The sequence below is a fragment of the Zychaea mexicana genome (genome assembly GCF_025766255.1).
Source record: "Zychaea mexicana strain RSA 1403 chromosome Unknown BDB00scaffold_38, whole genome shotgun sequence".
Lineage (NCBI taxonomy): Eukaryota > Fungi > Mucoromycota > Mucoromycetes > Mucorales > Lichtheimiaceae > Zychaea > Zychaea mexicana.
The window spans coordinates 49,958-75,258 of record NW_026516701.1 but is presented as its reverse complement, the minus strand read 5'-3'; the positions used below and the strand labels follow the sequence as shown (position 1 = coordinate 75,258).

The 25,301-nt window shown below is 42.9% G+C and overlaps 7 protein-coding genes and 1 non-coding gene across 8 annotated transcripts; 3 read left to right on the top strand and 5 right to left on the bottom strand.

Moving 5' to 3' along the window:
- Positions 1-1,377: 1,377 nt before the first annotated feature.
- Positions 1,378-1,449, bottom strand: BDB00DRAFT_t57. The gene has a single exon. It is a non-coding gene; the product is annotated as a tRNA-Glu (tRNA).
- Positions 1,450-5,758: 4,309 nt separating this feature from the next.
- Positions 5,759-8,293, top strand: BDB00DRAFT_872524 (uncharacterized protein; the record flags this gene model as incomplete). The annotated part of the gene is made up of 2 exons (XM_053126969.1): positions 5,759-6,800; positions 6,903-8,293. The coding sequence occupies 2 exons, from the start codon at positions 5,759-5,761 to the stop codon at positions 8,291-8,293; spliced, it is 2,433 nt and encodes an 810-aa protein (XP_052979483.1).
- A 44-nt stretch (positions 8,294-8,337) lies between these two features.
- On the bottom strand, positions 8,338-9,066 carry BDB00DRAFT_379827 (uncharacterized protein). The gene is made up of 3 exons (XM_053117146.1): positions 8,879-9,066; positions 8,628-8,789; positions 8,338-8,549 (listed from the first exon to the last, which is right to left on the bottom strand). Exons 1-3 carry the CDS (start codon positions 8,965-8,967, stop codon positions 8,417-8,419), a joined length of 384 nt encoding a protein of 127 aa, XP_052979482.1. The 5' UTR covers positions 8,968-9,066; the 3' UTR covers positions 8,338-8,416.
- A 1-nt stretch (position 9,067) lies between these two features.
- BDB00DRAFT_379840 (uncharacterized protein) lies at positions 9,068-12,709 on the bottom strand. The gene is made up of 7 exons (XM_053117147.1): positions 12,633-12,709; positions 12,388-12,555; positions 11,367-12,277; positions 9,855-11,258; positions 9,677-9,778; positions 9,508-9,596; positions 9,068-9,415 (listed from the first exon to the last, which is right to left on the bottom strand). Exons 2-7 carry the CDS (start codon positions 12,485-12,487, stop codon positions 9,397-9,399), a joined length of 2,625 nt encoding a protein of 874 aa, XP_052979481.1. The 5' UTR covers positions 12,488-12,555; positions 12,633-12,709; the 3' UTR covers positions 9,068-9,396.
- Positions 12,710-12,920: 211 nt separating this feature from the next.
- BDB00DRAFT_872521 (uncharacterized protein) lies at positions 12,921-14,328 on the bottom strand (the record flags this gene model as incomplete). The annotated part of the gene is made up of 4 exons (XM_053126968.1): positions 12,921-13,335; positions 13,560-13,733; positions 13,820-14,040; positions 14,137-14,328. The coding sequence occupies 4 exons, from the start codon at positions 14,326-14,328 to the stop codon at positions 12,921-12,923; spliced, it is 1,002 nt and encodes a 333-aa protein (XP_052979480.1).
- A 920-nt stretch (positions 14,329-15,248) lies between these two features.
- On the bottom strand, positions 15,249-16,864 carry BDB00DRAFT_823954 (uncharacterized protein). Its single transcript, XM_053123572.1, has 5 exons — positions 16,736-16,864; positions 16,400-16,658; positions 16,220-16,301; positions 15,481-16,096; positions 15,249-15,368 (listed from the first exon to the last, which is right to left on the bottom strand). Exons 2-5 carry the CDS (start codon positions 16,425-16,427, stop codon positions 15,318-15,320), a joined length of 777 nt encoding a protein of 258 aa, XP_052979479.1. The 5' UTR covers positions 16,428-16,658; positions 16,736-16,864; the 3' UTR covers positions 15,249-15,317.
- Positions 16,865-18,792: 1,928 nt separating this feature from the next.
- BDB00DRAFT_379688 (uncharacterized protein) lies at positions 18,793-20,132 on the top strand. Its single transcript, XM_053117145.1, has 5 exons — positions 18,793-19,024; positions 19,092-19,147; positions 19,235-19,292; positions 19,398-19,770; positions 19,853-20,132. Exons 1-4 carry the CDS (start codon positions 18,835-18,837, stop codon positions 19,766-19,768), a joined length of 675 nt encoding a protein of 224 aa, XP_052979478.1. The 5' UTR covers positions 18,793-18,834; the 3' UTR covers positions 19,769-19,770; positions 19,853-20,132.
- A 549-nt stretch (positions 20,133-20,681) lies between these two features.
- On the top strand, positions 20,682-23,449 carry BDB00DRAFT_823943 (uncharacterized protein). Its single transcript, XM_053123571.1, has one exon. It carries the CDS (start codon positions 20,880-20,882, stop codon positions 23,061-23,063), a length of 2,184 nt encoding a protein of 727 aa, XP_052979477.1. The 5' UTR covers positions 20,682-20,879; the 3' UTR covers positions 23,064-23,449.
- Positions 23,450-25,301: the final 1,852 nt, after the last annotated feature.

The following is a 25,301-nucleotide window of genomic DNA, read 5'->3' as shown; positions in this document are numbered from 1 at the left end:
ATACTAGTACCTCATCCGACCTCTGATTTTTCAAGGCCTAGGACGTTGATGCTGTGTTGGTTGTTGAAGCAGTCCCCTGTGTAGGTTTTGGATCTTGCGTTGAGGTCGCCGAATATTATGGTTTCTGGGTCTATGGTGAGCTGGTCTAACGGCTCTGTCCAGGTGTGATGGTCGAGTGAAGGTGGTAGGTAGTGAGATGTGTAGGTGCCAATACGAAATGAAAGCGTGAAACAATTCAATGTTGAGTATTGGTGAACGTGCAAGTTCAAATCCGGCCGTACAAGCAGAAATAGTGCACCTTTCCTTCAGGTTTGATGTAAACAGCATATGGCAAGAATGTTTAATACTTAACTGACGGAATAAAGCAGCATCTTTGATTGGCGCCCAAAAGATGGTGTCTACTTGCTGCCTCGATGTTTCTAGTTGAAGCAATGTTTTCTATTTGGCCCACAAACTAGAAAAGCTTCCAGGCAGCACTTCCAAACGTACTAAATGCTTCTTTTTCGTTGCCTCTAATATCTATGTATTCATTGGTTGCTGATTTCTTGGGTACGTTTGACGTTTTGTAATCAATGATGCTATACTATTTTCTTCCATCACTGCTTACTTTACTACTGTTATTCCTCTTGCATTGTTCCATTGCTTTGTCAAAACTATTTCACACCCATTTTTCTTGAAGATTTTTATGTGTGCGACAGAATTTTTAACCGAACGTGCAACAGCATTTATCTTAACACTATTAAAAACTGCCAAGGAGAATGTCACACGTTTCATCATGATCATGTCGCTTGTGCTCTATTATCTTATGCATTCCCACACGACGACCTTACCTATTTATCAGCTTTTTCGTACACTACTAATAGCTTAAAAGATGTATCAGCAATTTAATGATATAATTCAGCCGCATAATACATTCATAGTGAGAATGTGAAGGCAATCATTTTTCAATTGAAATGATACTGTATCGTCTCTGATTTTGGACTCTATACTTATTTTACCAGTGGGAAAAAAACGTCAAAGTTGATAAAGATCTTAAGACATTGCTATAACTGTTATATAGTCCTCCGCTATCTGCAAATATAGTTACCAATATTGTTTTAGTACTACTGTAGTACGTACTGATGACTAATTTACGTATAGCTACAGCCTACAGGCACTGTATACAACAAAATATTGTAGTAGAGAAGCCTCCGTCCTTCTTTTTTCCTCTTTGTATTTTCTACTCTTTTTAAACACTTCCAATTTACAGGATATGGATGTAAAAATCATTTCATTTGCAATATGTGCTCTAAAGAAAAATATAAAAAAACATTTTAAATTTCAAAAAAAACATAAAAAAGAGCACGTCTTTTCATTGAAAGATGTTCTACTTGATTGTTCCGCATCGGGGAATCGAACCCCGGCCATCTGTGTGAAAGACAGAGATCCTGACCACTGGACCAATGCGGATTGTTGTAAACATAACTTTAAACAAATATAAGACAGCAAACGTTATGGTGATTGATGATGATGATAATAAGATATGATGATGAAAACAAGCTGGTATATAAGATAGTCATTTTCAATTTTACTTATATATTTCATAGTAACTAAATATTTAATAAAGTTTCAAAGAAATTATAGGAATTGACAATTTTATAGCTATAGATATACTTATAATTAATAAAGTTATTATACCTTTAGGAAATAAAACAAAAAAAAACCAAGAAATATATTAAGAAAAATAAATTAATAAATCAATCACTATATATACAATATACCATGCTAGTAAGAAGGTGTCTATAGGTATGAAAATGCATTCTTCAAGTAAGTTATTAGTAGAATTTTTTTGTGGAATAGTTGAGATTATTTTATCAAAGGGCAATGATGAGCTACGTCAAAAACTTAACATATACTTGCCTAAATGAAAGAACAATAGTGGTGTCATAGCTAGCTGCCTAAAAAAGTTCTGGTGCTCGGACGCAAAGGGAAAAAGGTAAAGTGGGTATTGGAAGGGGGGGAGGCAAGTGAGCAGGGTCACAGAATGAAGGTTGGGAGTCATTGATGAGGGGGATAAATTATAGTAGTTATAATCTTTTTTTTCTGTTTTTTTGTCTATTCTTCTTTTTTCCTTTTTCCTATGAAATATATATGATGAGATGGAACGTACCTACTTTCCAAGAGGGACCAAAGGATCGAGCACTTTGAAATATAGGCAGTAGTGGCAGGATCGGTGAAGATATTGGAGTCAGGTAGTGGTAGTGGTGGTGATGGAAGGCAGTTGTTGAGCTAGCTCAAAAACTACTGGCCATGTTCTGGGTCATCTATTGCTGCTGTGAAATCCTCTTCAGGATGACAGAGGATGTCAATGTCTAACATTAACTTAGCAAGGGCGAGCCATGGAGTAGACCAGCAGAAGGTAACAGCAGGTGTAGTGGTGTGTCCTGTCTTTGAGTGCGTAGTTGGTGGCGAGAAAGACGGTTGAGGAGGTTTTCTATGGTATAGATACAATAGGATGCATATCTGCTAGGGGTCGCAATTGGACGGGTCAAAACTGACTTCGATATGGTGATTAAGAAAGTATCAATTAACCTGAACTTGAGCACTGGAATTGCAAAACTCTATATATAAATAGCTCTCTAAGATGATGACACGCAAATTCCTAGCAGTGCTAGCAACATCTACGTTCTGAGTGCTTATTCTTAAAGGTAAAGGGTTCTGTGCCATCACAAAAGAAATCGCTTGGGCTCACATGCTTTAAAGAAAGCATAATATTTATAGTGTGGTTGACAATCGACTTCCCTATATACCCCTTATCCTTTTCCCTTTTCCTTTTTCTTTTTACTTCTTTCTTCTTCCTTCGATTTTCTTTTCTCAATTCCGTTTCTGTCTTTTGTTAAATCGCGTCTCTTACTGCCACCCTCTATTGTCTGTTCTCATTGTACTATTGCTGCTTCTTTACTCATTTTACATATATTGCTTATAGCTTACTTATCCTCTACCCTTGAATATAAAATACAATCCCACAATAAAAAGAATGTAAGTACATTTTATGTTACAGTTCTATAGCAGACACATTGACAACTACATCTTTAATATAATGATGCTTCCTAACAAGAAGATTGACTACTTAAATACAAGTACCTCATACGTATCATATGTGTACACGGGTCACAACGGGTCAGAAAAGCATCAACCCGACCCATTGACCTGTCTTCAACTGCGCGTCAGATTGCGACCCCTAATATCTGCTGTACCTGTAGTCTATTTTTGCTGCTTATTTAGGAGTATGTAGATACAACATCAATATTATTGTATTTTACTATATTATTTCATACTTGTCTGAATTATCAATAAGCAATGTAAAATACAATGCAGTGTAGTGGTGTTGAGTGTATCGGCGCCCAAGGAAGGCAGAAAACACAGTCAGCCACTCGCAAGATCGTTGCAAGAAGCAGTGGCTGCTATAGATACTGAATTATTAGTCGCACATCAGGTGCTTGATAGTGCTTTTGTCAATTATTTTTTCACGACGCAGAAGCATGAGTGAAATATGTGGCAAAATGAAATGATTGACTATGAGCTGAAGCGCTATATGGAGCTCGTTAACGATGATTCTACCTTATTTTCAAAGACAGTTTCCTTCCCTTTATAATGTAGTAATGTATATATTGCTATATGTTACAGAAACAGCACTTTTTGATCTAATTGAGTCTAGTATAGAATGGTCTTTGTCGTATGAGTATAATTTTGGTTTTTTTGGATGATTCTATTTACTCTCCTATGCTTTTGGTTAGCTAGTTGTAATGACTGCATACACATCATGTACCTGTCCAAGTATGTTAATAGTGTGGTAAACTAAGATCCGGTACAAACAGATGTCTTGATAGAAAGTTTCTCTTTACCGTACCGGGATCCAATAAGGGACATAGCTGCGTACATAATGATTGATCGATTTTCATAGTTGCAGGAGCAGGAGCATATTATGTGATGGCGGTAATATTGGGTACGGCGGCGGGTGGAAGCAGATTTAGCGACGTATAAATGCAACAGATCAAGGCACACACCTAAGTGCAAAGCTAGGCGCGACCGACAAAAGTGACGAAGACGATAAAAACTAGCAAGGTTGCAAGGGGGTGGGTGAGAGGTCTAGCAAAGAAGCATGTTGAGATGAAAGGCGAGTGTAAAAAATTCGATCATGGCGGCTGATAAAGAAAAAGGGACACGTGCACCCGCGGCAGACAACACGCTTTTATATTGTCGCCTACGCAGTTAATTAGAATCTCAGTATCTTATGAACGCTTATTCTACGTGGACACTAAGAATATATAACTACCACCATGGAGTAATGGTATCAAGTCTTGTATATTTGCTTAACCAATACTTTTCTAATCTCTGCTCTGGATGTCTTTGCAATGGAGAACATGCTTACATAGATAGTATAGTCGTATAAGATATAGCAATAAACAGCAGTTATTTTGATAGGTTGTTTTCGCATTAATTTCATTATCACTGTTGTTGTTATGCGAGGTTATAGAAAATTAAAGTACTGCTTTACATGTTTCAATAGCTAAAAAGAAGATGACCGCCCATGTCCCTACTGACAGATCTTTTTACATTTCGTCGTTGATATCACGGTAGCTGTTTGAAGTATAAGAAAAACTGTAAAAAAAAGTGAAGAAATTAATTATGAGAATCGTGCGGTACCCCGGCACCATGGAGCATTCCCTTAATTTGCTGTTCCTAATCACCAATCATTTCACAGCCGTTGCCTGCCAAAAATAGTCATCTTTAAGAAGCCTGTGAAAAAACATATTGTAGAAGCATTGTCTTTCGGAGGACAAGGCTTAGAACCCATTTGGTATTTTTTGATGCTTGCGGGGATAAATATATCAGCACAATGTCGCAATGTTCAAAACAGAAGAAGACCTTTTATGCCTATTACTACCACTTTACATGTTCATTATACCAGAGTTTGTTCTTTGTATGAACGGGTAATCGAGTCAGTGTAAATGCTTTGAGACAAAAAGAACGAGAAAAAATGACATGCGGGATGCTATTGTCAACACATGTACATGAGAAAAGGGGATCAAACTGTACCTTTTCGAATTTAATATCAACGTGTGTTAGTGTAGACTGCTATCTTACAGCTTCAGTCTTTCGAAGTGTTTAATTTGCACAGAGGGCTCGGAATACGGAAGCACATCAACTGGCATTAATGAGATATCTTTCTCGTGTAGACCTTTCTTGTGTAGATAACCTTGATGTATTGACCATCAACGATAGTTATACTGATAGCGAAAACTCATATTAACATTCTGAATTTAACGTATCTTCCTACATCAATAACGGGCTTGAATGTGGATGTGCTAAAATAATGTAACATTCATACAGTCAATGAAGAAAAAATAAGCGTCAATGCTGCCTACAGTTCTACTTTCTCATCTTATCTATCCTTATTCTTGTGATTTAAGAGTGAAGATATTGCAATTTGAGCTGCTGATCTTTACATGAGAACAAACCACTACCGTCTTTGCGTTGGACTTCCCGACGGGGCAACAGCAAATCACAATTTTGAAGCAGCCAGTCGTTTTGAGAATTATAATAAGTGGTAGAGAAAGAGGAAGGTGAATAATGATTATAACTAATAACAGCAGCCGCAACAGTGATAGGAGGCATATTTTCTCCTCTTTCTCTCTTCATTTTTCGTCTTATCATTTTTTCTCCCTCGTCGCAATTGTATACACTTGAACACGACATAGCGACCATCTAGGCACATATGACAGGATTTAAGAAGAAACGTTGGATGTTACGGAACAACAATGCAGTTCTCCCGGCACGAACTCAAGCCGATACCAAAACAACAGCAACAAAAACGCCACTGTCGTCGCCAACATTATCGGATCGCAGCGGGGTTCTGCAGCTGCATCGCCCTTTAACGTGTACCGTTAGCAGCGAGGCCTCCTCCACCACAACACCGACAACACCATCCTCCTCTGCGCTGAAACATTTGATTCCATCCATATCATACCTGAATTTCCCCACCAAAATTATACCTGACAACATTAATTCAACATCAACAACTACAATAGTGACCGATAATCATAGTGAAGCAGAAGAAGAAAAAGAGGAAAGCAGCAGCAATCATCATGTCGATCCACCGATATTCGACTGTGACAACCATGACAATAATGATCGATACAATCATGTATCCCTTGAAGAGCACAGCACTGACAATCATGGCGGTATTCGACCCGTTCAAATATTGACCGAACGACTCGAAGCTTGGTACATGCTCGTCAAACAGCTACACCAACATTTCAATGAGTTTGCCAACGTTGAAAGCCAAATATCAAAATCGTATGGACGACTCTTGCAGACAACAGGTGTATTCGGCAAAGGTAGTGGGAGTAGCAACGGTAACAATGTCGATGATTCACAAGAGCATCAACATCACCGACAGCAACAGCATCCAGACGCATCGTGTTCTTTAATACATACTCATTTCAACAACTCGCAGCACGGTATTCGCAACGTCTGTCAGTTATGGCAAGGTCGGCATGACGCCATGGCAAAAGGGCATGCAACTATGAGTGGATTTTTAAAGTCCAATGTGTTACCGAGTTTAAGCAACATGAAACGTGACCTCAAAGGCATGATTCGGTCAATTCGTTTGGATGATCGGCTCAAGCTATCCAAATTGGCGAATCTACGACGCGAGGCTAAACGACGTGTGCTTCGGCTGGATCGGCAACTTGCCTTTTTCGAACAGCATCCTCACCATGGCGAAGGCAAGCAAGATCCATGGCTGATAAATGCAGGTTTGTGTGATAGCCTCTCCGTAGCAGCAGTAGCATAAGAACAAGATGAATCTGCCTCCTCGAACTTGATTATAACACCTTATCTACCCCGATCATATATAGCCGTGGTCAATCAAATGCTCAAGGTGTATCATCAAACGAACAAGATGCACGAAACCATCCTGCGCTTACAAAAGGAAGTCATGATATCCGAGCAACGCATTGTACAGGAATTCCGCCAGTTATGTGAAGACATTGTCAAAGTACGAGAACAAACATCATTGGGCATAGATCCTAGTCTTGCCCTGATCATGCAGTCGATTGAGCAACTGAAAGCCAATAACGACTGGGATGATTTTGTCGGCCGATTCAGACAACACCTGATTCCAGAACAGGCACGGTTCAGACACCCCAACCAGTTGCAGTATCCAAACCATGCCCATCCACTGCTCCAACCTGTTTTTGCTGCACGTATGGAACGCAATTCATCCTTGCTACATCGATGGCATGAGTACATCTACGTCCTAACACCTGCGGGCTTTCTTCACGAGTACCGAACCACCAAAACATACCCTGCACGGCCCGACACGACAATCTTTGTTCCGCACTACAACGTATCCACACTCTCGACCAATCTTCACCACAACTTGATTTTCCAGCTGCAGCAGCATCATCGTGGAGGAGCACGAGGCGCTGGTGGCGCTCTGGTCAACATGTCGCATACCCCATCGTCATCCACTTTGGCGTCTTACTATGCATCACCCATCGCTGCAGATGGGGGACAACGCACCAAATCTAGCTCCAAAACCTTAACCTTCCGCGCCAAATCAGCCCCAGATATGCAGGCGTGGTTAGAGCATCTCACCGAGCTCTCGTATCGTTATCGTCCGTCCGTGAGTTACAATGCTCCTGCATTTCTGCAACCGTCAAATGCTGCAAACCCTGAATATTTTGTACCATCCCCGCCTCCTGCAGAGTCTGTTACGAACAAGTCGTTTTCTGAGCATCATTCTAACCATCAACAGAAAGCTGCTAATGCGTTCTTGCCGCCTCCCCCTGCGTTGGTACTTACATCATCGCCATCGCCATCGGAATCTGCTGCCAAACGAGATAAATTAAAACAAGAGCAAGGTAAAGAAGGGGATGTAGCTGGATGGGGCGAAAGCAAACCGACAGCTACAGCGCCCGAGGATAGTTGGTGTCAAGATAATCCTTGGAAGGATGATCCAGTAAAGAACGAATCGTCATCGGCGGCAGGAGTAACAGTGGAAAAAGAGCAAACGACTATTGGATTATCGTCGTTCATAAGCGGATGTATCGTTTCTGCTCCAGAGCCGACACCGCCAGCAGAATCAGCATCAACAGACAAAGCTAGTAATCCATCGTCATCATTAACATCGCAACAAGGAGACGCGAACAAGAAAGAGGAGGATGAAAAGAAGAAAACAGAAGAAGAAGCTCCAACACGGTCATTCTTCCTTACTGGAGTCACTTTACCCGATTCCATGCAATAAAAAAACCAAATAGCTAAGGAATTTTAGATAGAAGACATACTTCGTCCTTTCTCTCTATTTACTATTGTAAAAAGATAATAATAATAATAACAGGAGTGATATATATTTACAAAGCGAATTATATTAATTCAGCGATCGACTATCATCTGCCAAACTAATCAAACTCGCTGAAGCACCTAGTACTTCTATACTACAAGCATGACCACTCACCCGGAATTGGTGAAGTGTTAATGCCGTCCATACAGTAACCAGCTCCCTGTTTTTTATCATGCGTTATATACAATAGTCAGTAAAAAAAACCATCAAGATGTTTTCGTTCTCACAAGACACTTACTTTTGCGACACCTTAATGAATCCAATGTTGGTCTTGTCATCCCAATCCAAAACATCAATGACAATGGATGCGCCAGCCAACCCAAAAGACGATTGAAGTGCTTGTTGTATACTCATGCGGAAAGTCACTTCAGTGACATTAGGAATAAAGTTTTCAGACCATCTAGATGTGTGGAGATCGCTGCCCGTTTGTCAAAGAGTCTTTTTTTCTAGGTGTTTTGCAGGAAACAAAAAGTAACTGAACAAACTTACACTTTTAACTTGAGGTATTCCCATTCCTTCAAGGGCAAGCGTGTGATCCGCCTTGGTTTTACGGTTTCAGCTGTTGCTGTTGCTGCCATTGCCAACAGTTATACATATACACGAAAGGAGAAAGTGGTATAGTGTGGCTTGTGCGCTCTTTTGCATGAATTTAATTACCTCGTCTCCTTCTTACTGGACTTTTATAATTTTTCGCTAAATCCAAACAGGAAGAGTTTACTTTATGTTCTTTTACTACAATACTTTGGAAGAAAAACAAATATGTGACGATGGATGGTGGATAGATGAATGGGCGTGGGAGAAGGGTATAAGCATATCATGGATGTGACGGTAGAAAAGCGAGAGAGGGTGTGTGAGTGGACATGAACTGAATGAATAAACGTATATATATAAGAAATATGGCGGTAATAGTAAGAACAGTGATGAAAAAACACCAGGGAAGAAGAAAAATACAATGGGATGAGAAGATTAGGGTAAATATGGGAGAGTATTTTAAATGACGTACAAATTTAGTAATGAAAGCTACGTCTACATAGTGAAAACAAAAGTGATTTTGCGTGGTCAGACCATCACGATATTCCAGAAAGTTAAGCGACGCAATGAAAAGAGACAAAACTTACGATGATGATTTCGATCTTGCGTCAGTAGCAAATGTTGGGCTTTTTGGCCTAGTAGGCTCAATAGGTAAGTAGTATGGGATTACAGAAGCCTATAAAAATAACGAAAACAAAGTTGTTATGATCATTTTCTCTTCCACTTTTGCAAGGAAGCAAGAGAGTTAGTGCTTACTCTGGACGCTCGACGTGATGCAGATTGTTTCAGCCTTTCTACTCGTTCCGCTACAGATACGCTGTGTTGCATACTATCTCTTCGCGTTGTAGTAGTCTTGTGCTGTTGTTATGATGTTAAAAGGATTGTTTATATATATGTTCATTGATCACACAGAAAGAAAGAATAAGAGACTTACTGCCATAAGGGATGAGTTAGTGCTGAGCGTTTTATAACTTTTAGCAGGTCGTTCTTCTTGTTGATCATGGATGAGGCTCTTTCGCTTCCTCTTGTTGTTGCTTTCAGTAGTAGTTACCGAGGATCGTGGCAATAGCGGTGGGGTATGCTTCCTAGCGTCCTTGACAAACCATTGCTGACTATCCCGCTTGGACTGTTCAATCACATGAGTCGCTCGAGCGATCCTTTGTTCAATTATCGCAACATCCGATGATGCCGGTGAAGGTTGTTGTTGGTTGCTTGTACCATCATAACTACTACCAACTAATCCTTCAAGTCTTTTCATGTTGCGGATCAAATCAGATTCAGCAGGCTTGATAGCCGATGTTTGGGCCACATCAAGTAGGCTGGATCGAATGGTAGCCAAACGCTGAAACAATGCATCAAAGCTGCCGGTGATATTAGGCGTAGTAGTGGTAATAGTTTCTGGCATCGTGTTCGTCAGTGATAATGATGAACGGTCTGCGTCTGCTGTTGCTGTTGCTAGAATGGTTGACAACCGACTGGTGTCATTATAAAGCGGCAAGGGTGATGATGGTAAGTAAGATAACGATGGTCTGAGTGGCGAATGTGGTGTTCCGTAGCGGAATTGTTCAGGAGTATCATAGATGCTTGAAGAAGTGGGTTGTGTTTCCATTGTGGGTATTTTAGAAGAGCGAGATGTTGAAGGTACATTGCTTTTAAGCAAGGTGTTGGTAGTGGTGCTATGACGAGTGGGAGGCAGATTGTCGAGCCAGCGTTGCATTCTTTTTTCACCCTGTTGATCGTCCGTTGGTTCTACTTCTTCTTGATCATCATCTCTTGTGTGAGAATTGGTGGTGGTTGGTAATGGTTGATCATGACGTTGTCGAGCCAAATTTTGATGGATATTTGGTGTGGTGATGATCTCGCCTTGATGAGACTCTTGTTCTACGTTGTCCATACCAGCAGTAGTGTCCTCATCCATCCGTACCCGATTTTCATCATCATTGTTGTTGTCTTGATGATAAAATCGCTCCTCATTATCCTCATGGGCGGCATAAGTACCACGGTGTTGTACTGGCGACGTCTCAGTTACATTGTGCATGGGTTTCCTTGGTACAGGTAAGTCTTCCTCATTCATACGCGTCGCAGAAACGTTATCGTTTCCTTCTTGGCGCAACGATTTGTTCCTATACCAACTAGCCATGGTCGAATCCTGCGTCGCCTCTTGTAGCCACATATCGTCCAATTCTTCATGTTCTTCAATGTTTGACATACTGGTATCACCGTACTTGTCTTGTGAGCGATGTTGCTGTTGCTGCTCGTTATCACCCGCGGCCAATTCGTCGTATAACGATCGTCCATTGCCTGCATTTGACATTGTTGTTTCATTCGTATCTCGTAACTGCTCTTGGTGTATTGGATGCGATGTCAACTCGTCATGCGATGAGCGTCTGTTGTCAACAATATCAAAAGTCGCATCTTTGTCCTCCAGCCTTCGTCCCTCGCTCACCCCATCAAAAGGATCTTCATGCCGCATAGCCAATTCAACATCCTTTTGTAACAGCTCTTGTTCTTCCTCGTCCCTGGGAGCTCTTTCTGTGGGCATCTGCTGGGCCAAATATTGACGTTCAGAAGGAAGCGTTGGTATTACTCGTCGTCGTTTCTGTTGTGCTTTATGCGGCGGCCGCTGCTCTTCCCGTGTCTGTTCTTCGAATCCCTGCTCTTCTTGTTGCTGCTTCGCAGGCTGTTGGTGTTGTACTGCCAAACGCGATCGTTCATGCGGAGGAACGTTCTCTTTGTTATTCTCGTCTCGATTATTATCTTTACCACCGCTCATACTTGTCATTGAGGCTTCTTTTTGCTTATCAATCGGTGTTACGACGGGTCCACTTTGCGACGGTTTTCTTTCAATAAATCTTTCCGTGATACGCTTGAGTTCAGTAGCCACATCACGTCGTTCAGAGACAATACGCGATTTGCTGATAGATGCCGCTGTTGGTCGAGCGAATCTTGCTGTATTACCACCACCACTACCACCACCAGTAGTGGTAGTTACGCTTTGTGAGGTCTTTGTTGTTTTAGCAGGAACATGATGATGACGCTGCTGCTTTTCGTTTTGTTGGCGTCCTGCTGTTTTTGATGATGGTGCTGTGGTTTTTGAAGAAGCAACAAGTGCGCTAAATATGTCTCGTCGAGTATGCGTCGCGGCTGATGGAACAGTAGTGGTAGCAGCTGTGGTCGTGTTGGGTCGTTGTACTGCTGCTGCTACTGCCGTTGGTGCTTTTTTATTCACAGTTGTTGGCAAGGGCGGTATTGTTCCTTTCTTAGGAGTGGGCCTGAATGGTGGTGGCAGCACTGGTCGACGGCCCCGTAAGCGTAAACGATTGGTACGTGTTTGTAATATTTCAGGAGTGTGCGTCGCTGGATATATAAGTGGATTCATGGTCCAGTGAGGAACTTTGGATTAGCAATGTTTATATAATTTTTAAAACCACTCCACCCACGAAAAAACCAAGAAGTATCTTATTTACCAAACCATGAATCATTCCATAGAGCCAAAGATCGTTCTGGATGCTGGAAATCATAAAATTTAGGAGCATCGAAATCATAAGAAACAATGTCGTCTTCCATTGTCGTTGTTGACTGATATATTCCCTTGGTTAAAAAGAATATGCGGAGGAGGTGGTGTAAACTGATTTCTTGCATTGAGAGCAAGGAATTTGAGTAGTGAGCCAATCAGAAGCCTAGAAGAAGATATATGAAATAGTACACTTACTTCCTTCTCGGAACCCTTTGGGAAAGCCTGTCGTTAACCAGGCCGGGTTGATTGAAAGTAACAGGAAGAAATAGAGTGAGATACTAGTTACAATGAAATAGAGAGAGGGAAAAACGTTTGATTGTGTTCTTTTTTTATATGTGCTTTCTTATGCCTTTTTTCCACTTTTTTTCTGTGGCTTTTTCGTGCATTTTTTTTTGATCTGGTAATCATGATGTATATGCAATGAGTGGATGGTAGATACGTATACAGCGTATTCATAGCGTTAAATTAAAAGGTTGAGAGCAATTATATGTTTTGGATCTGTATCAACAGTCGGTTCCTACCAAGAACCTGCTGCTCAGCATCTTGTCTTTGGGCATCGTTGTGCTCCTGTCCTAACTCAACAACAGGCGGCGGTTCACCACGCGGTGCTGTTCGACGAGGAGGCGGATGATTGTCCCAGTTAACAAGTCGCTCTTGGGGACGCTGCAGGCTTGGCTGATCATGCTGAAACCGCTCAGGATACTGACCAGTTTCTCGGATCGACCGGACGATAGATCGCATGTTGAGTACAGAGACGGTGTCTCGATTCCAGAAACGCGCAGCATCACAGTCATCAACAGGGAGGCCCACAGCTTCTTTGCACATTTGGCTTTTGCAGCCCAGTAAGCCATGAACCACCTTGTCAGTGTCCTGCCGCCACGGTCGTGGATTCGTCGTACTACAACATGTTGTAACACGCCGTCGCCAGTGGCACGCAAGGCTTCATCGTTTTGGTTTTCCCAACCTGGGCACAGGCTGCTGGTGCGGTGCTCATCGATCGGAAAAACAGGTATACCATGACGCTGAAATAATTTTCTGAAGCCTTTGCCTTTGATAGGTTCATGGTACCGCCCGTGTGGGGCGCCCCAATCTCCTATGCATAGACTTGCGTTCTAGCCGAACTTTCTTTTGAAATTGGCGACGAGACGGTCTTCAGAACGGCGAGTATTGATATGTCTTTTGAACTTGCGTTTGCGGTATTTTATTTGGCCCCAATATTGATGCAAATCAAAATTGGTTTGGCCACGCGCATGCAAGTAACGCTCATATTCATCGACACGGTTTGAGCGTGAGCTGCTAGAATTGAGAGTATTGGTCACATTTCTAACCTCGAAGTCAGCATCCCGAAGCTCTTGCACGGATTTTTCTGATGCTCGCGCGACTTTGACTCTTTCTGGCGCTGATTCTGCGTATATCGCATCGTCAATTTGTGCTCAACAGTGCTGCCCGCTCTCATCATGTAGAGCAAATCACGCCTGTTTGGATCGCATAGCACCAATTGGTCGTCAGGCATTCCAACCAAAGCTTCCTGAGAGATGTACGGCACACCTTCTTCGCAGACATGCCTTCTGCGTTGAACACCCATAGCATGGGTCGGCGCAGTCTGAAGTAAAACATGCAGTGCTACACCATCGGTCGTAATTGTCTGACAAAAAAGCAGCCCTGATGCTTCACTAGCAACAAAAGGTTCTCTGTCTACATCAAAGCAGAGTCGATACGCTCTATTGCAGGCTTCGTGGTAACGTCTACCATGTGCAGGCACAGCAAATCCCAAGACGTTCTCACCAAGAATTTTTCCATCAATGGTAACATGCCTGGGCATTTCTCCATGACGAAGAGGGAACGCATTGAATGGCCTTCCGAGCAGTTCCTCTGTCGCCAGACGATACATTGTTGCCAAGTACCTGCCTTCATGGGCGCGAATATTATAAAACAGCCCTTCATCATGAACAGGTTCGGTATTGGCTCTCACACGTCATTGCAACTCTTTATAAACCTGCTCCAGACGCTGATTGTGCTCAAGGCTCACATCTGGGAGAGGTTGAAACAGAGGTGCATGTGTACTACGGTGCGTGATCCAATCATCTATAAACTGTCGCTTCATAGCACCGAAAGCTCGTTTTCGGGAAGTGTGTGAACCACCTTGTGGACGCAGATCTTCCATCCGTTTATGAACAAACAATCGGATATGACTTCCAAGATGCTCGCGGACATTGTTCATGTACACTGTGACAATCTTTGCGCTTTCATACCAAAAAGGGAGATATGTATTTAAAAAGTCATGATGCTCATAGCCAAATAACATGCAAAATCGATTCACAATATTTGGCGTAATCCATTCATTGTACAGTTCTTCAACTGGGTTATTCAAAGTCAAGCTATTCATGACATTAATCACAAATTCTTACGTGAAATCCGTGTTGAATTCAAACAGATGAGCTGGAGCGTCTGGGACCGACTCATCATCCTCCAACGTGGTAGGAACGGAGTCTACACTCATCGCATCAACATCATCCTGCTCTGAAAATGGTGTTGGTCCAAATTCATCATCATCCATCAATGGGCTCAGCAGCAAAAAGTATGGTTGAATTTAGGGGTCGCAATCTGACCCGCGGGTCAAAACCAACCCGCGGGTTGAGGACGGGTCAACGGGTCGGGTTGATGCTTTTTTGACTCATGGGTCGACCCGTCCAACCCTTGACCCGACCGTTGACCCGTCGTGACCTGTGTATACATATAATATGTATGAGGTACTTATATTCAAGTAGTCAATCTTCTTGTTGGGAAACATCATTAGTTGTCAATATGTCTGCTATAGAACTATAGCATAAAACGTACTTAATTCTTTTTATTGTGGGATTATACTTTATATTCTACAGCTTACAACTGACCATTAACATTACGCACAGTATTTTCCAAATTGTAAACTACTATTTAAACGTCGAAAAGGTCGTTCAGTATTAGAAACTTGGTTTTCAAAAGCAGGTTCAGCAGGCTGAGCTGCTTCAGGTTCTCTAGGATGTTATTGTCGATCCTGCTTACCATCGGCATCTTGCGCCAATTGTACAGCCTGTTCTGCTTCAACTGGTCCAACTGGTTCTTCATGATTGAGACCCAATTTTTCTTGGTCATCAGCACTAGGAAGGACATTAACTAAAGCCATTGCTGGCTCTACTTCAGCAACGTTGTCACTGCTTTCGAGTTCCTGTCGAGCTTTCTGGGCTTCTTGTAGAAAAGCTTCACGGTAGTGACGGGTTTGACGACCAAACTGGCGCTCAAAGTTAGGACGACGATGCCGCGACACGACGTCAGCGACACCATACAGTCCCTGCCTTTCACGCCCGTGGTGCAGTCGAATACCTCCCACAGGTACAATATCCAGACCATGTCCTTCCTCATTCTCAGGCACTTCTCCTACTGGCCAAGGCACAAATACATGCCCATCTTCAACGGGGATTGGCTGAGGTTGTGAAAATGGAAAATGAGGTAAAAAGGCTGGTTCCATAGGTTGAGGTTGAGGTGGAGGTGAAGCCTGCCGACCCTCATCCATCAACATGTTCTGATTCGTTTCCAGAGGATTCATATCCCTTACTGCTTCAGGCAGCTGTTCAACTACTTGTCTAATGTTTGCGATTTGCATTCCATCTGGCAATGGGACAGTAAGTAATCTCAAAGCGGTCAGAGAAGCTTATTGTTCTGGAGGGAATTGCTGCAACAATAGATACCGCAAGTACTCATCATCTAAGATGTCACGTAATGCATTCCGTTGTTGCTGCTCATAGCGTTCGTCTCTTAGAACGTTCTGACCTTCGGAAGGCCCGGCTTGTCCAAGATTAATTGTTGGATGACGTTCAATATATGCAGGTAAGGCAGAAGATTGAATATCCCACCAATTTTGGTAGCTGCGTAGGATTTCTGGTTCTAGTGACCTAAGTGGATATATAAAACCTTGATTCGACCAGTTAAAAAGCAATGCAGACAATATCGCATTCTGTTGTCCTTGCGGCCCACCTTGCGGCGGCGGCGACATTTGGTCCAACGGTGGCTCAACTATTGCCTCATCCCGCTCCTGTTGATCTGCGCGAAATAGCTGGTCCCGCACGCTTGAAGACGAATCAGACGCGCTACCCTGCTGATCGTTCGGCATACTTTCCTGTGACAGCGGTTCCGATACCAAAGGCAGCAATACGCGTTCCTGTTGCTCTTGCTCTGCACCAATAGGTACTTGAGCAATGTTCGCCGTAGAATAGGCAACATATGTTTTAACCATATGTATTTAAATATTACTGCTGCAGCAGTTTGCATACTTTGAAAGCAACGGATAGTTCGTTACTGTGGCCCATACTGCGCCTACGTTTTGCGTCTGTGGCTCGAGCACCCATCGTAGGCGTAACATAGAGAATGCCCACTTAACCCTATCAACCGCGGTACTGTCTACTTACTAATTTTGGGTCATAATGCAAATTTCGCTGAAGATTACTGATAATCTTCTTTATACTCCCTATAGCTTATACCTCTCCACCATCACCTGCGCCTATTTGTCAACAGTTCACCTCCACCAACTTTTCACTAGGGTTTCGGATTTAGGGGACGCCTTAACGGGAGGATCTGTGGGAGGGAACGTCCCGCAAATATGATTATCAATGTTATATTAGCAAAAGCATCTCTAGATCGTAACAATTAATAGGGTGTACGGTCACATCTTTAGTAGGTAGTTTGAACAAAGAGTGCTCTGTTTAGGGTGTAACAATCATGTTTTTAGTAAGTATGATAGAGCGAACACAACGGCCGTGGTTTAGGGTGCAACAATCACACCTTTCATGATGTCCCAAATTTCCACCTCAACAAAGTGTTTAATACTCTCAGTTGCGATGATTGCCCGGTGTATTGGACATGAATCGTCTGAGAGTTTGGATTGCATTAACTCGAGTAACTGACACGGTAATAAGCTACAGACATATTCTTAATCGAATGAGGTATCGCCTTTAGGTATTTTTAGAGCAGTGACGACATTGACTTTAAAACCAAAATAATTAAAAACACAATTCTCACCACTGTCACGCAGAACAAATTTTCAGCATTGTTTGAAGGTCAAAAGGGGTGTGGTAGGGGGGCTTTGTCCCCCACCCGGGGTCTGGGACAGAGCCCCAGTAAACTGGTTCCTGGAGGACAGATGCTGACACGCAGCGAAGCGGAGGGGCTCACATCGTCCGGAAGCGAAGCGGAGGGACCAGTTTATTGCAATAATAAGATCGTTTGAGTTCTCCATATATGCATGAATCAGTTGACTTGAGGTTATTCGAGTCTGCTATTGTAATATCATCCTCTCTTCCTCCTGTTTATTGCTGCTGTAGTAGGTCGCTGTAAGTTATTGATTATCATTGCATTGTTATCCGATGAACTGCCCGTCGTACACAAATTGGTGGCTTGCTTTTGAGAATATATATCCTGTCAGCTCCAGCACCATGTGCTGGTCATGAGGCTAACGCAAGTACTAGTAGTAGTCGTGCATAGTATATATTAATTAAACACAATTTACGCTATCAATTTGCATTTACAAAAAGTGTCTCTTTGTTTAAGATTTGTGGCGATGCAACTGGATGTGGGTGGCATTACTATAATTATTGCTTTATAGCGTCAATACAGCAATCACCACCCTTTATACAAACCGACTAAACCCCCAGAACATACATAGTACCCCCATTTTTCTAACGTTGAATGTACTATTACTTACCGAGGAATATCACGAAAGGAGGGGCAATGTGTTCTTCTTGAAATGTATGACGTTTTCTAAAAATTCTTTGTATCAAATTGCAACAGATCGACGCCGTACACATTACATGACAAAAATATCACACCAATGGTTTTACTGTCTGAAGGTCGATCAAACATCCCAGTACCTCCATCATAATCATCATCACTATTACTACTATTAGCAGCTGCATGAAATCCACTCTCATCCCTCTCCATGTGCTCTCTGTAATTGACAAAAAGATGGATCAACAGCCTTGTACTTGCAGTAACGAGCATTATCAACCTGGAAGCTCTTGTATACGTCCATCCGCACCCATTGATCCATCATCGTAATAGTTCCGCTCTACTGCTTTGATCTCCTTTTTCTTTTGGAACGAATCTTTATTTTCTCATAATTAAAGTATGTAGGAGTAAAATCTACGGGACTTTTATCAGATGAAGCATACTGTTAGTATTGCTTTACTAAGGAATCCAGGTCTTATCTTTTGTATTCAAGGATCTAAGGGAAAAGAGTACGAGTCGTTTAGCATTAGCACAGTAGCAGGCACACCCGCCAAACACACAACTCCGCTGGTCAAATTTTCGAGCTTGGGAGGTAAGAGCACATTTTGCTTCTCAATTCCTTACAAAAAATAGTAACACGATGGATCCAGAACAAGAACAAGTAGCAAAGAAAGCAGCCAAGGCACTTAAAGCCAGAATCGATCTCGTTCAAAAACACTTGGATCCCATTTTGTCCGGTCCATTGAGTGAAACTTATGGCAAATTACCAACAACCGAAAAAGCACAGTTTGAAGTTTTGCTGTCATTTGCACTGAATTCTCTTTATTACAGTACGTTTTGTTTGATTCACCTCTTGCGCATGCGTATATATGTCTTTTAACCTGTATATGCTGTCAGTTTATCTCAAGACACATGGCGTTAATCCCCTCGATCACCAAGTAACGAATGAGCTGGTAAGATTTTGTTGATTGCGATTAATCCAATAAATCTGCACAAATAGTGCTGAATGCGTTTGTACTAAAGGAGTAGAGGCTATGTAGCAACGTATAAAACAATATATCGAAAAGATCAAGGTTGCTGAAGGCCGAGGACCGAAACGTAAGTTAATTTTTATTTTATTTAGAGTTAGTTGGCTGCATAAAGATATACACACGTGCTTCGATTGGAGATATGGTGCATTCAACTCCTTTGCGGTAAATATAGGATCGATGGAACTGGATAAGGATGCTGCAGATCGATTCATCAAATCAGCATTAGCTGGAGACGAACAACAACAATCTGGTGAAGGTATGTGTTTGCCGATGATGTGGTTATGCAAGTGCGAGGGGTGGTGGTGTTGGAAAGACACAGTTAGAGAGAAGGAAGGAGGTTTTTTTAAAGTGCAAGAAGGTTTTAACTTTATCGGAATGAAAGACGAAGAAAAAGGAGAGACAAGCAGGAAACGTCATCTCGAAAAGGAAAAGAGCCGTGGTGAAGAAGAAGTATCAGCAACAGCAAGTAGCAGTAATAAAAATGGCACTCGAAAACGGCCGAGAATGGATCCTTTTGCTGCACCGAGGAACGGATCCTATTAATGGTAAGGTCAAGGTGTGCCTTGTTTTGTCGAATCTTTCAATTAAACGTAAAGCAAATGTGACTGATTTGGCATGTTGTAGTAGGCCTTTTTTGCCTCGTTCCATCTCTTTTGTTTTAGCCTTTCATATCCATCATTATGTCATTATCAGAAAAACAAAGAAGCTGTTGCCACCACCTATCCGTCATCATTAAACCTATCCTTGGCAGCACATAATGATCAAGTCTGTATATTTGACTCCCTCAATCCGATCCAACCTAGTAGCGAAATGCAGTTGTCTGTATGTTTCAGTAATGCACTTTTCGATAACAACACAGTCTATCAAGAGCATTTGGTTCTCGACTGGCGGTGCGATTAAGAAAAGGGTGTCAATTTTCGTACAGAATGAGAGTGTGTGTATCGTGACACATTGTACGAAGAGACAATAGCGAATTATATGAAAAAGTATGGTGGGACGGTAATAAAAGGCTGAAAATGAAACTGCTGCTTACCATGCACTTGCTGGTGTGACATGTGAGAGGAGCGAGCAATTTATTAGCAAGTGGAGCACGGTGTAAATTGCCCTTTGCGAAGCCTGAAATGATCGACAGTAGTATGCGGCTCAGCTCTAAACTAGCGGTAGGTCAGGGTGGTGGCATACTCTGTCTGGAGTCTGCTAAGTAGGCGAGCATATACGAAGAGTCGGGGTAGGGGAGGGGGGAAGGTGGATGGGGAGCACAACATACACAGATTATCTGCATTGTTCGGCGGGTCAATATTGGAATTGATAAGGTGACGACGGGCAGAATAAGCAGACTCAGGAGAGAAAAGAGATACTCGTGGGGGGGGGGGGAGGGGGACACACACACACACAATGATGAAGGTTGGGTGTGGTAGTGGCGACGCAACCCAGGCCAAGGCAGAGAGCAGAGGACAGAGGGCAGAGGAGGTTCTAAATATAATGGATCATAAGGCAGTCTTATAAGGGTCACAACTCGCAACCTTTTTTTCCTTTCTTTTGCTTCCTTTCCCTTTATTTACTTTCCTTCCTCTTCCTCCTCTTTTTTTTTGCCACCCACAAAAACTTAAAAAACACACATACCAGCGTAGTAGAGACACTCCCACCCCGTACCATGAACACCACCTCTGCTTCCCGACGAGCCTCTATCGTTGCAGCCACAGCACAACAGCCCTCGTCCTCACGACGCCGTTACTCCACTGCTGCTTCCCAACCGCCAGATGAAGAAACACTTCATCTACGCCAAAAACTAGCCCTTTTGCGCGGCAGAGTCACCCAGCAAAAACAGCAGCAGCAGCAGCAGCAGCAAAAAAATACCACCTCTTCCCCTGCAGCATCCTCACCATCGTCACACCAGCAGCAGCAGCAGCAGCAACAACAACCTACCACCAACACACCCACATCATCCAGCATCTCTCGGAAGCGCTCTTCTCTCATGAGTCGTCGTACGTCGCTGGCAGCGCTCACCGCATCTGCACGGGCAAAGCAGGTTCTTCGGAACCCTGAGGATCATCCCATAAAAAAATCAAACGGTGGTGACACGAATGACAGTAGTAGTAGTAATAACAGCAGTAAACGCAGCCCGGCTAAAAAATTGAGCACAAAATTACCTCGCTTATCCCCGGTGCAACCTTCCAACGAACCTGAGCCAAACCATAATCATCGACCTTCTGCTGCTGCCACTACTGCCACTCCAGCAAAAACAACGACAACGACAATACGTCCACGAAGCAAGAGCGTCAAAACGGATAGCGGTATGGTCCGGTGGAACAGCAGGAGGCAAAAGGAGTGCTGCAAGAATTTTATAGACTCCTCCCCTCCCTCCTCTGGTGTCGGCCATCATTACCATTACTGTCACAAGAGCAACAGTAGCAAGACGAGTACTAAAAGTAGCAGCAGCGGCGAGGAGAAGATTGTCGACTTGAATCGAAGACTGTTGGCTGCATTATTTGCTGACGACGACAACGACGACGACGACGATAAGCCAGTCCCAGAAGAAATGGATCGTGTAACCTTGTTTCCTGAAGACGACGACAACGACGAGCCTATCATTAGCAATCAGCAGCAATCCAAAGTGAGGCAAGCACGACGCCATCGGCGCCAAAGCATGCCAGCTGTCAAGGACGTCAAGAGCAGCTCCTATGTCGATGAAACCAGCAAACCCAATCCTGGCTTTTGGAAAGAGTTGGTGGATATCAAATCGCGATTACAAAAGCTCGAAGTAGTAAAAAGTGATGCAGCCGTCGTCGTCGATTATAGTGACTCTAATCATCCCATGGGAGGGGCAGCAGGAGGCATTGTTAGCAGCAACAGCAGCACGACCACCACCGCCACAGCACCATCCGTGTTCGACCGACCTGCAGCAGGCCTTCATACCCCATCTTCACCCCTCAGCAATGCCGCATCGTCCACATCTTCATCCCAGCAACAACCACGGACCAGTGTGCATCAAAAGCGCCTGCAGGATGCGTTTGCTATCTTCGAGCAAAAGCAGCATCAAATCCCTTCCTCGTCTCCACTCTATTCCAAACCTAACCCGTTGTTAAAGTCCATGGCCACCGTGATTGCTGAAACTATCACGATCAACCAGAAATTGTGGGCGGCCATCCCACAGGATCTCGGTACAGACGCTCGATCACTTGTAGCGATGCAAAAGAGCAGTGACAGCCAAATGCGCGAGTTGACCGAGGCGCTCTATTTGCTCGGTGGTGAGCAAGAACAGCCTGTGGATCCAGTCATCCTTCCAAGGCAATCGCGTCGTCAGTCGCAAATATCATCCTCTTATCCAGTAGTAGCACATCAAGTAGAGCAGCAGCAGGAGCCAGTCTACGTTCCTCCGTCGCCCGCAGCAACAGCAACACGACCGGCTTCACATTATTTCTCACCTAGTAATGCAATCGAGCAGCAACAAAACTATCATCATAACCCATCACCTCGGTCACGACCTGCTACCTATTATCATACGACGAGTGGCAGCACTACTTTTCAACACCTGATCAAGCCCTTACAGCAGCAGCAGCAGCAACCTACTACCGCTAGCAGCACAAATTATTCACATCACTATAGCCAACACGGCCTCCCATCGCCACAGTCGGTCGAACATTCACCAAGAGGTGGCAACATCCGACCGTTGAAAGTAGCAGGCATCCTTGACTATGCTTCTTCCACTGCTGCAGGAGGGACAGATAGCGGCCATCATCCTCATCACCATTACCAATATTACCAAAGTCGACAGATGCCGAAATACTACGAGCAACTCCATCGTTATGCCAGTGGCAGCTTGTACGACGATGTCTAAAAAGAATTCCATTGTTGTTGTTGTTTTTCTTCTTTTACTATTTTAAAACTCGCTTTGTATAATATTACTGTAAATTCCTTCTTCCTCTCTGTTCTATCATCAATCACAACTTCCGATATATCCGCGCAAACTCATCGACAAACAGGAACCCCCCCCCCCACCCCACCAAAGTCACTGTCTGCCTCTCTCCCTTTCTGTTACTCCTCAAATTCGCCCCCTTTCTATTTGCTTCGTAGTACTAGTACATATTATCTATACACATACATACACCTTACATACACACTTATTACCTATAACCTCCACCTTACAAAATAAACTTATTATTGCGTGCACAGCTTTTTTGGCTGCTGCTACAACTACTACTACTACTACTGATGCAACGAGCATGTAGAGACAAAAAAACCAGTTTATCCCCCTCTTCACCTCCTGTCTGTAGCAATACACATACACTTTGATTATATGTCTGTCTCTTTGGAAATATACGTTGATGCACAACGTGTGATGTGTTGGTCCAAGGAGTTACAAGGGTGACGGGAGCTTTCTTTTCTCTCATTCGCTCTCATTTATTGACACTTGGCATTACTTCCGATGACTCGCCTGTTACTTTTCTCTGTCTCTTCCACATTATATATAGAACGATAAAGAACTGCAGGAGCGCAAGGTCGAAAGAAAGGGAGGGGGCCGGGGGAGAGGTTAGCAACCATATCTGAGACTCAAAACGAAAATACATTGCCTCATCTCTTTTCTCTCTGCTGGTTTCTCGCCTCCCCCGAACCCCCGGGTGATGTTTATGCGTATCTCTCTTATCTCCTAAAGTGTATGCCTCTCATTCGCTATGGTCGATAAGCCGAGTAAAAGGACGAACGACAAATAATATATGTGTACGTGAGTAATGAAAGTAAAAATAAGAGCTCCCACACAGATACTACTAGAACTACTGCAGCACAACATCGACCATTTTGCATCGATGCTCCCTCTCTCTCCTCTTATAATGCTATAATTTATGACTTAATTTGAGCCGACTTTGTGGATTTGGTTTCCATTTCGCAGCTACATGTATATTTCTAAGGAGAGATTTGTGTAGTTGGGTGTGTGCCATTGTTATTGCTACGGATACAGTTTTCTTTTCGTGCTTTAGTCAATTAAGTTGCCTGCTACTAACTACATACTAGCTGCCACACCTTCTTCTACAGTTTCTTCGTTCTCCCACGTGGTGGTGCCTACTCTGTTTATATAATAAGTATGCATGTTCGACAGATGATAACAGCAGGGTATAAAAACGAAGATGGATCGTCGTTCCCTTTCCCAAATGGTTTCAAAAGCTATATCTGAGTTGTAATAATCGTTGTTTACATAGTCAAATAAAAATGTTTAAAGTGATCACCAACACATTGGGAATCACTCCTTGCGTATATATTTGTTTTCACAAGCACAACAAATGATATACTTCCCCAACCCCCCAAGAGCTTTTCTTACCTCACCACCGTCGTCGTCTTCATCATGAAGAATAACTGGCAACAGAACTCCGAAATTAGGAGGCTAGAAATTTGGACCACATTAATCTACTAATGATGGTAGAAAATGTACATATTGACAATGGCTGCTGCTAGGTAGTATTGATCTACTGCCATGACTACCAAGCATTAAATCAGCTTTTTTATTATATACGCTGTATGCAATAGCAATAGTATTCAATACAAGATTTATACTAAGGAGCGTAGTGACGATGTGTGAGTATAATGCACATACTTATTAACCCGTTTACTAGTATGATGCTTTCAAGTCTCTCTGTCCTTCTTTCCTTGTCTTCAGTAATAACTTCCAAAAGATTATAATCGGGTGGAGAGCGATATATTGACACTAAACTTACAAATTTACAGGAGATGGTATACTTTCGTACCGGAAAACAACGGACAACAACGTGGATAAAACAGTAGCACAGCAACATCATCAACGTGCTCTTGCTGCTATGTGTATATATGGTAGCACAGGTCCCACACAAAGAAACCGGAAAGCTCTCATCGAGACATAAACAGGATGATGGTACAATGCTGGGGATGGGGATGTACCTCCATAAAAGATTTATAAGAAAAACTCGGGGTGCACGGGCATGGTAGTAAGAAAAGTGGGGTAGAATAATGTATAGAAGGTTAAGAACTGAAAGTCGCTGTAAAGTTCAGACACGCATAATTATATGAGGTACAACATTCTCTTTTTTTCCTGCCTCTGCTGCTATCG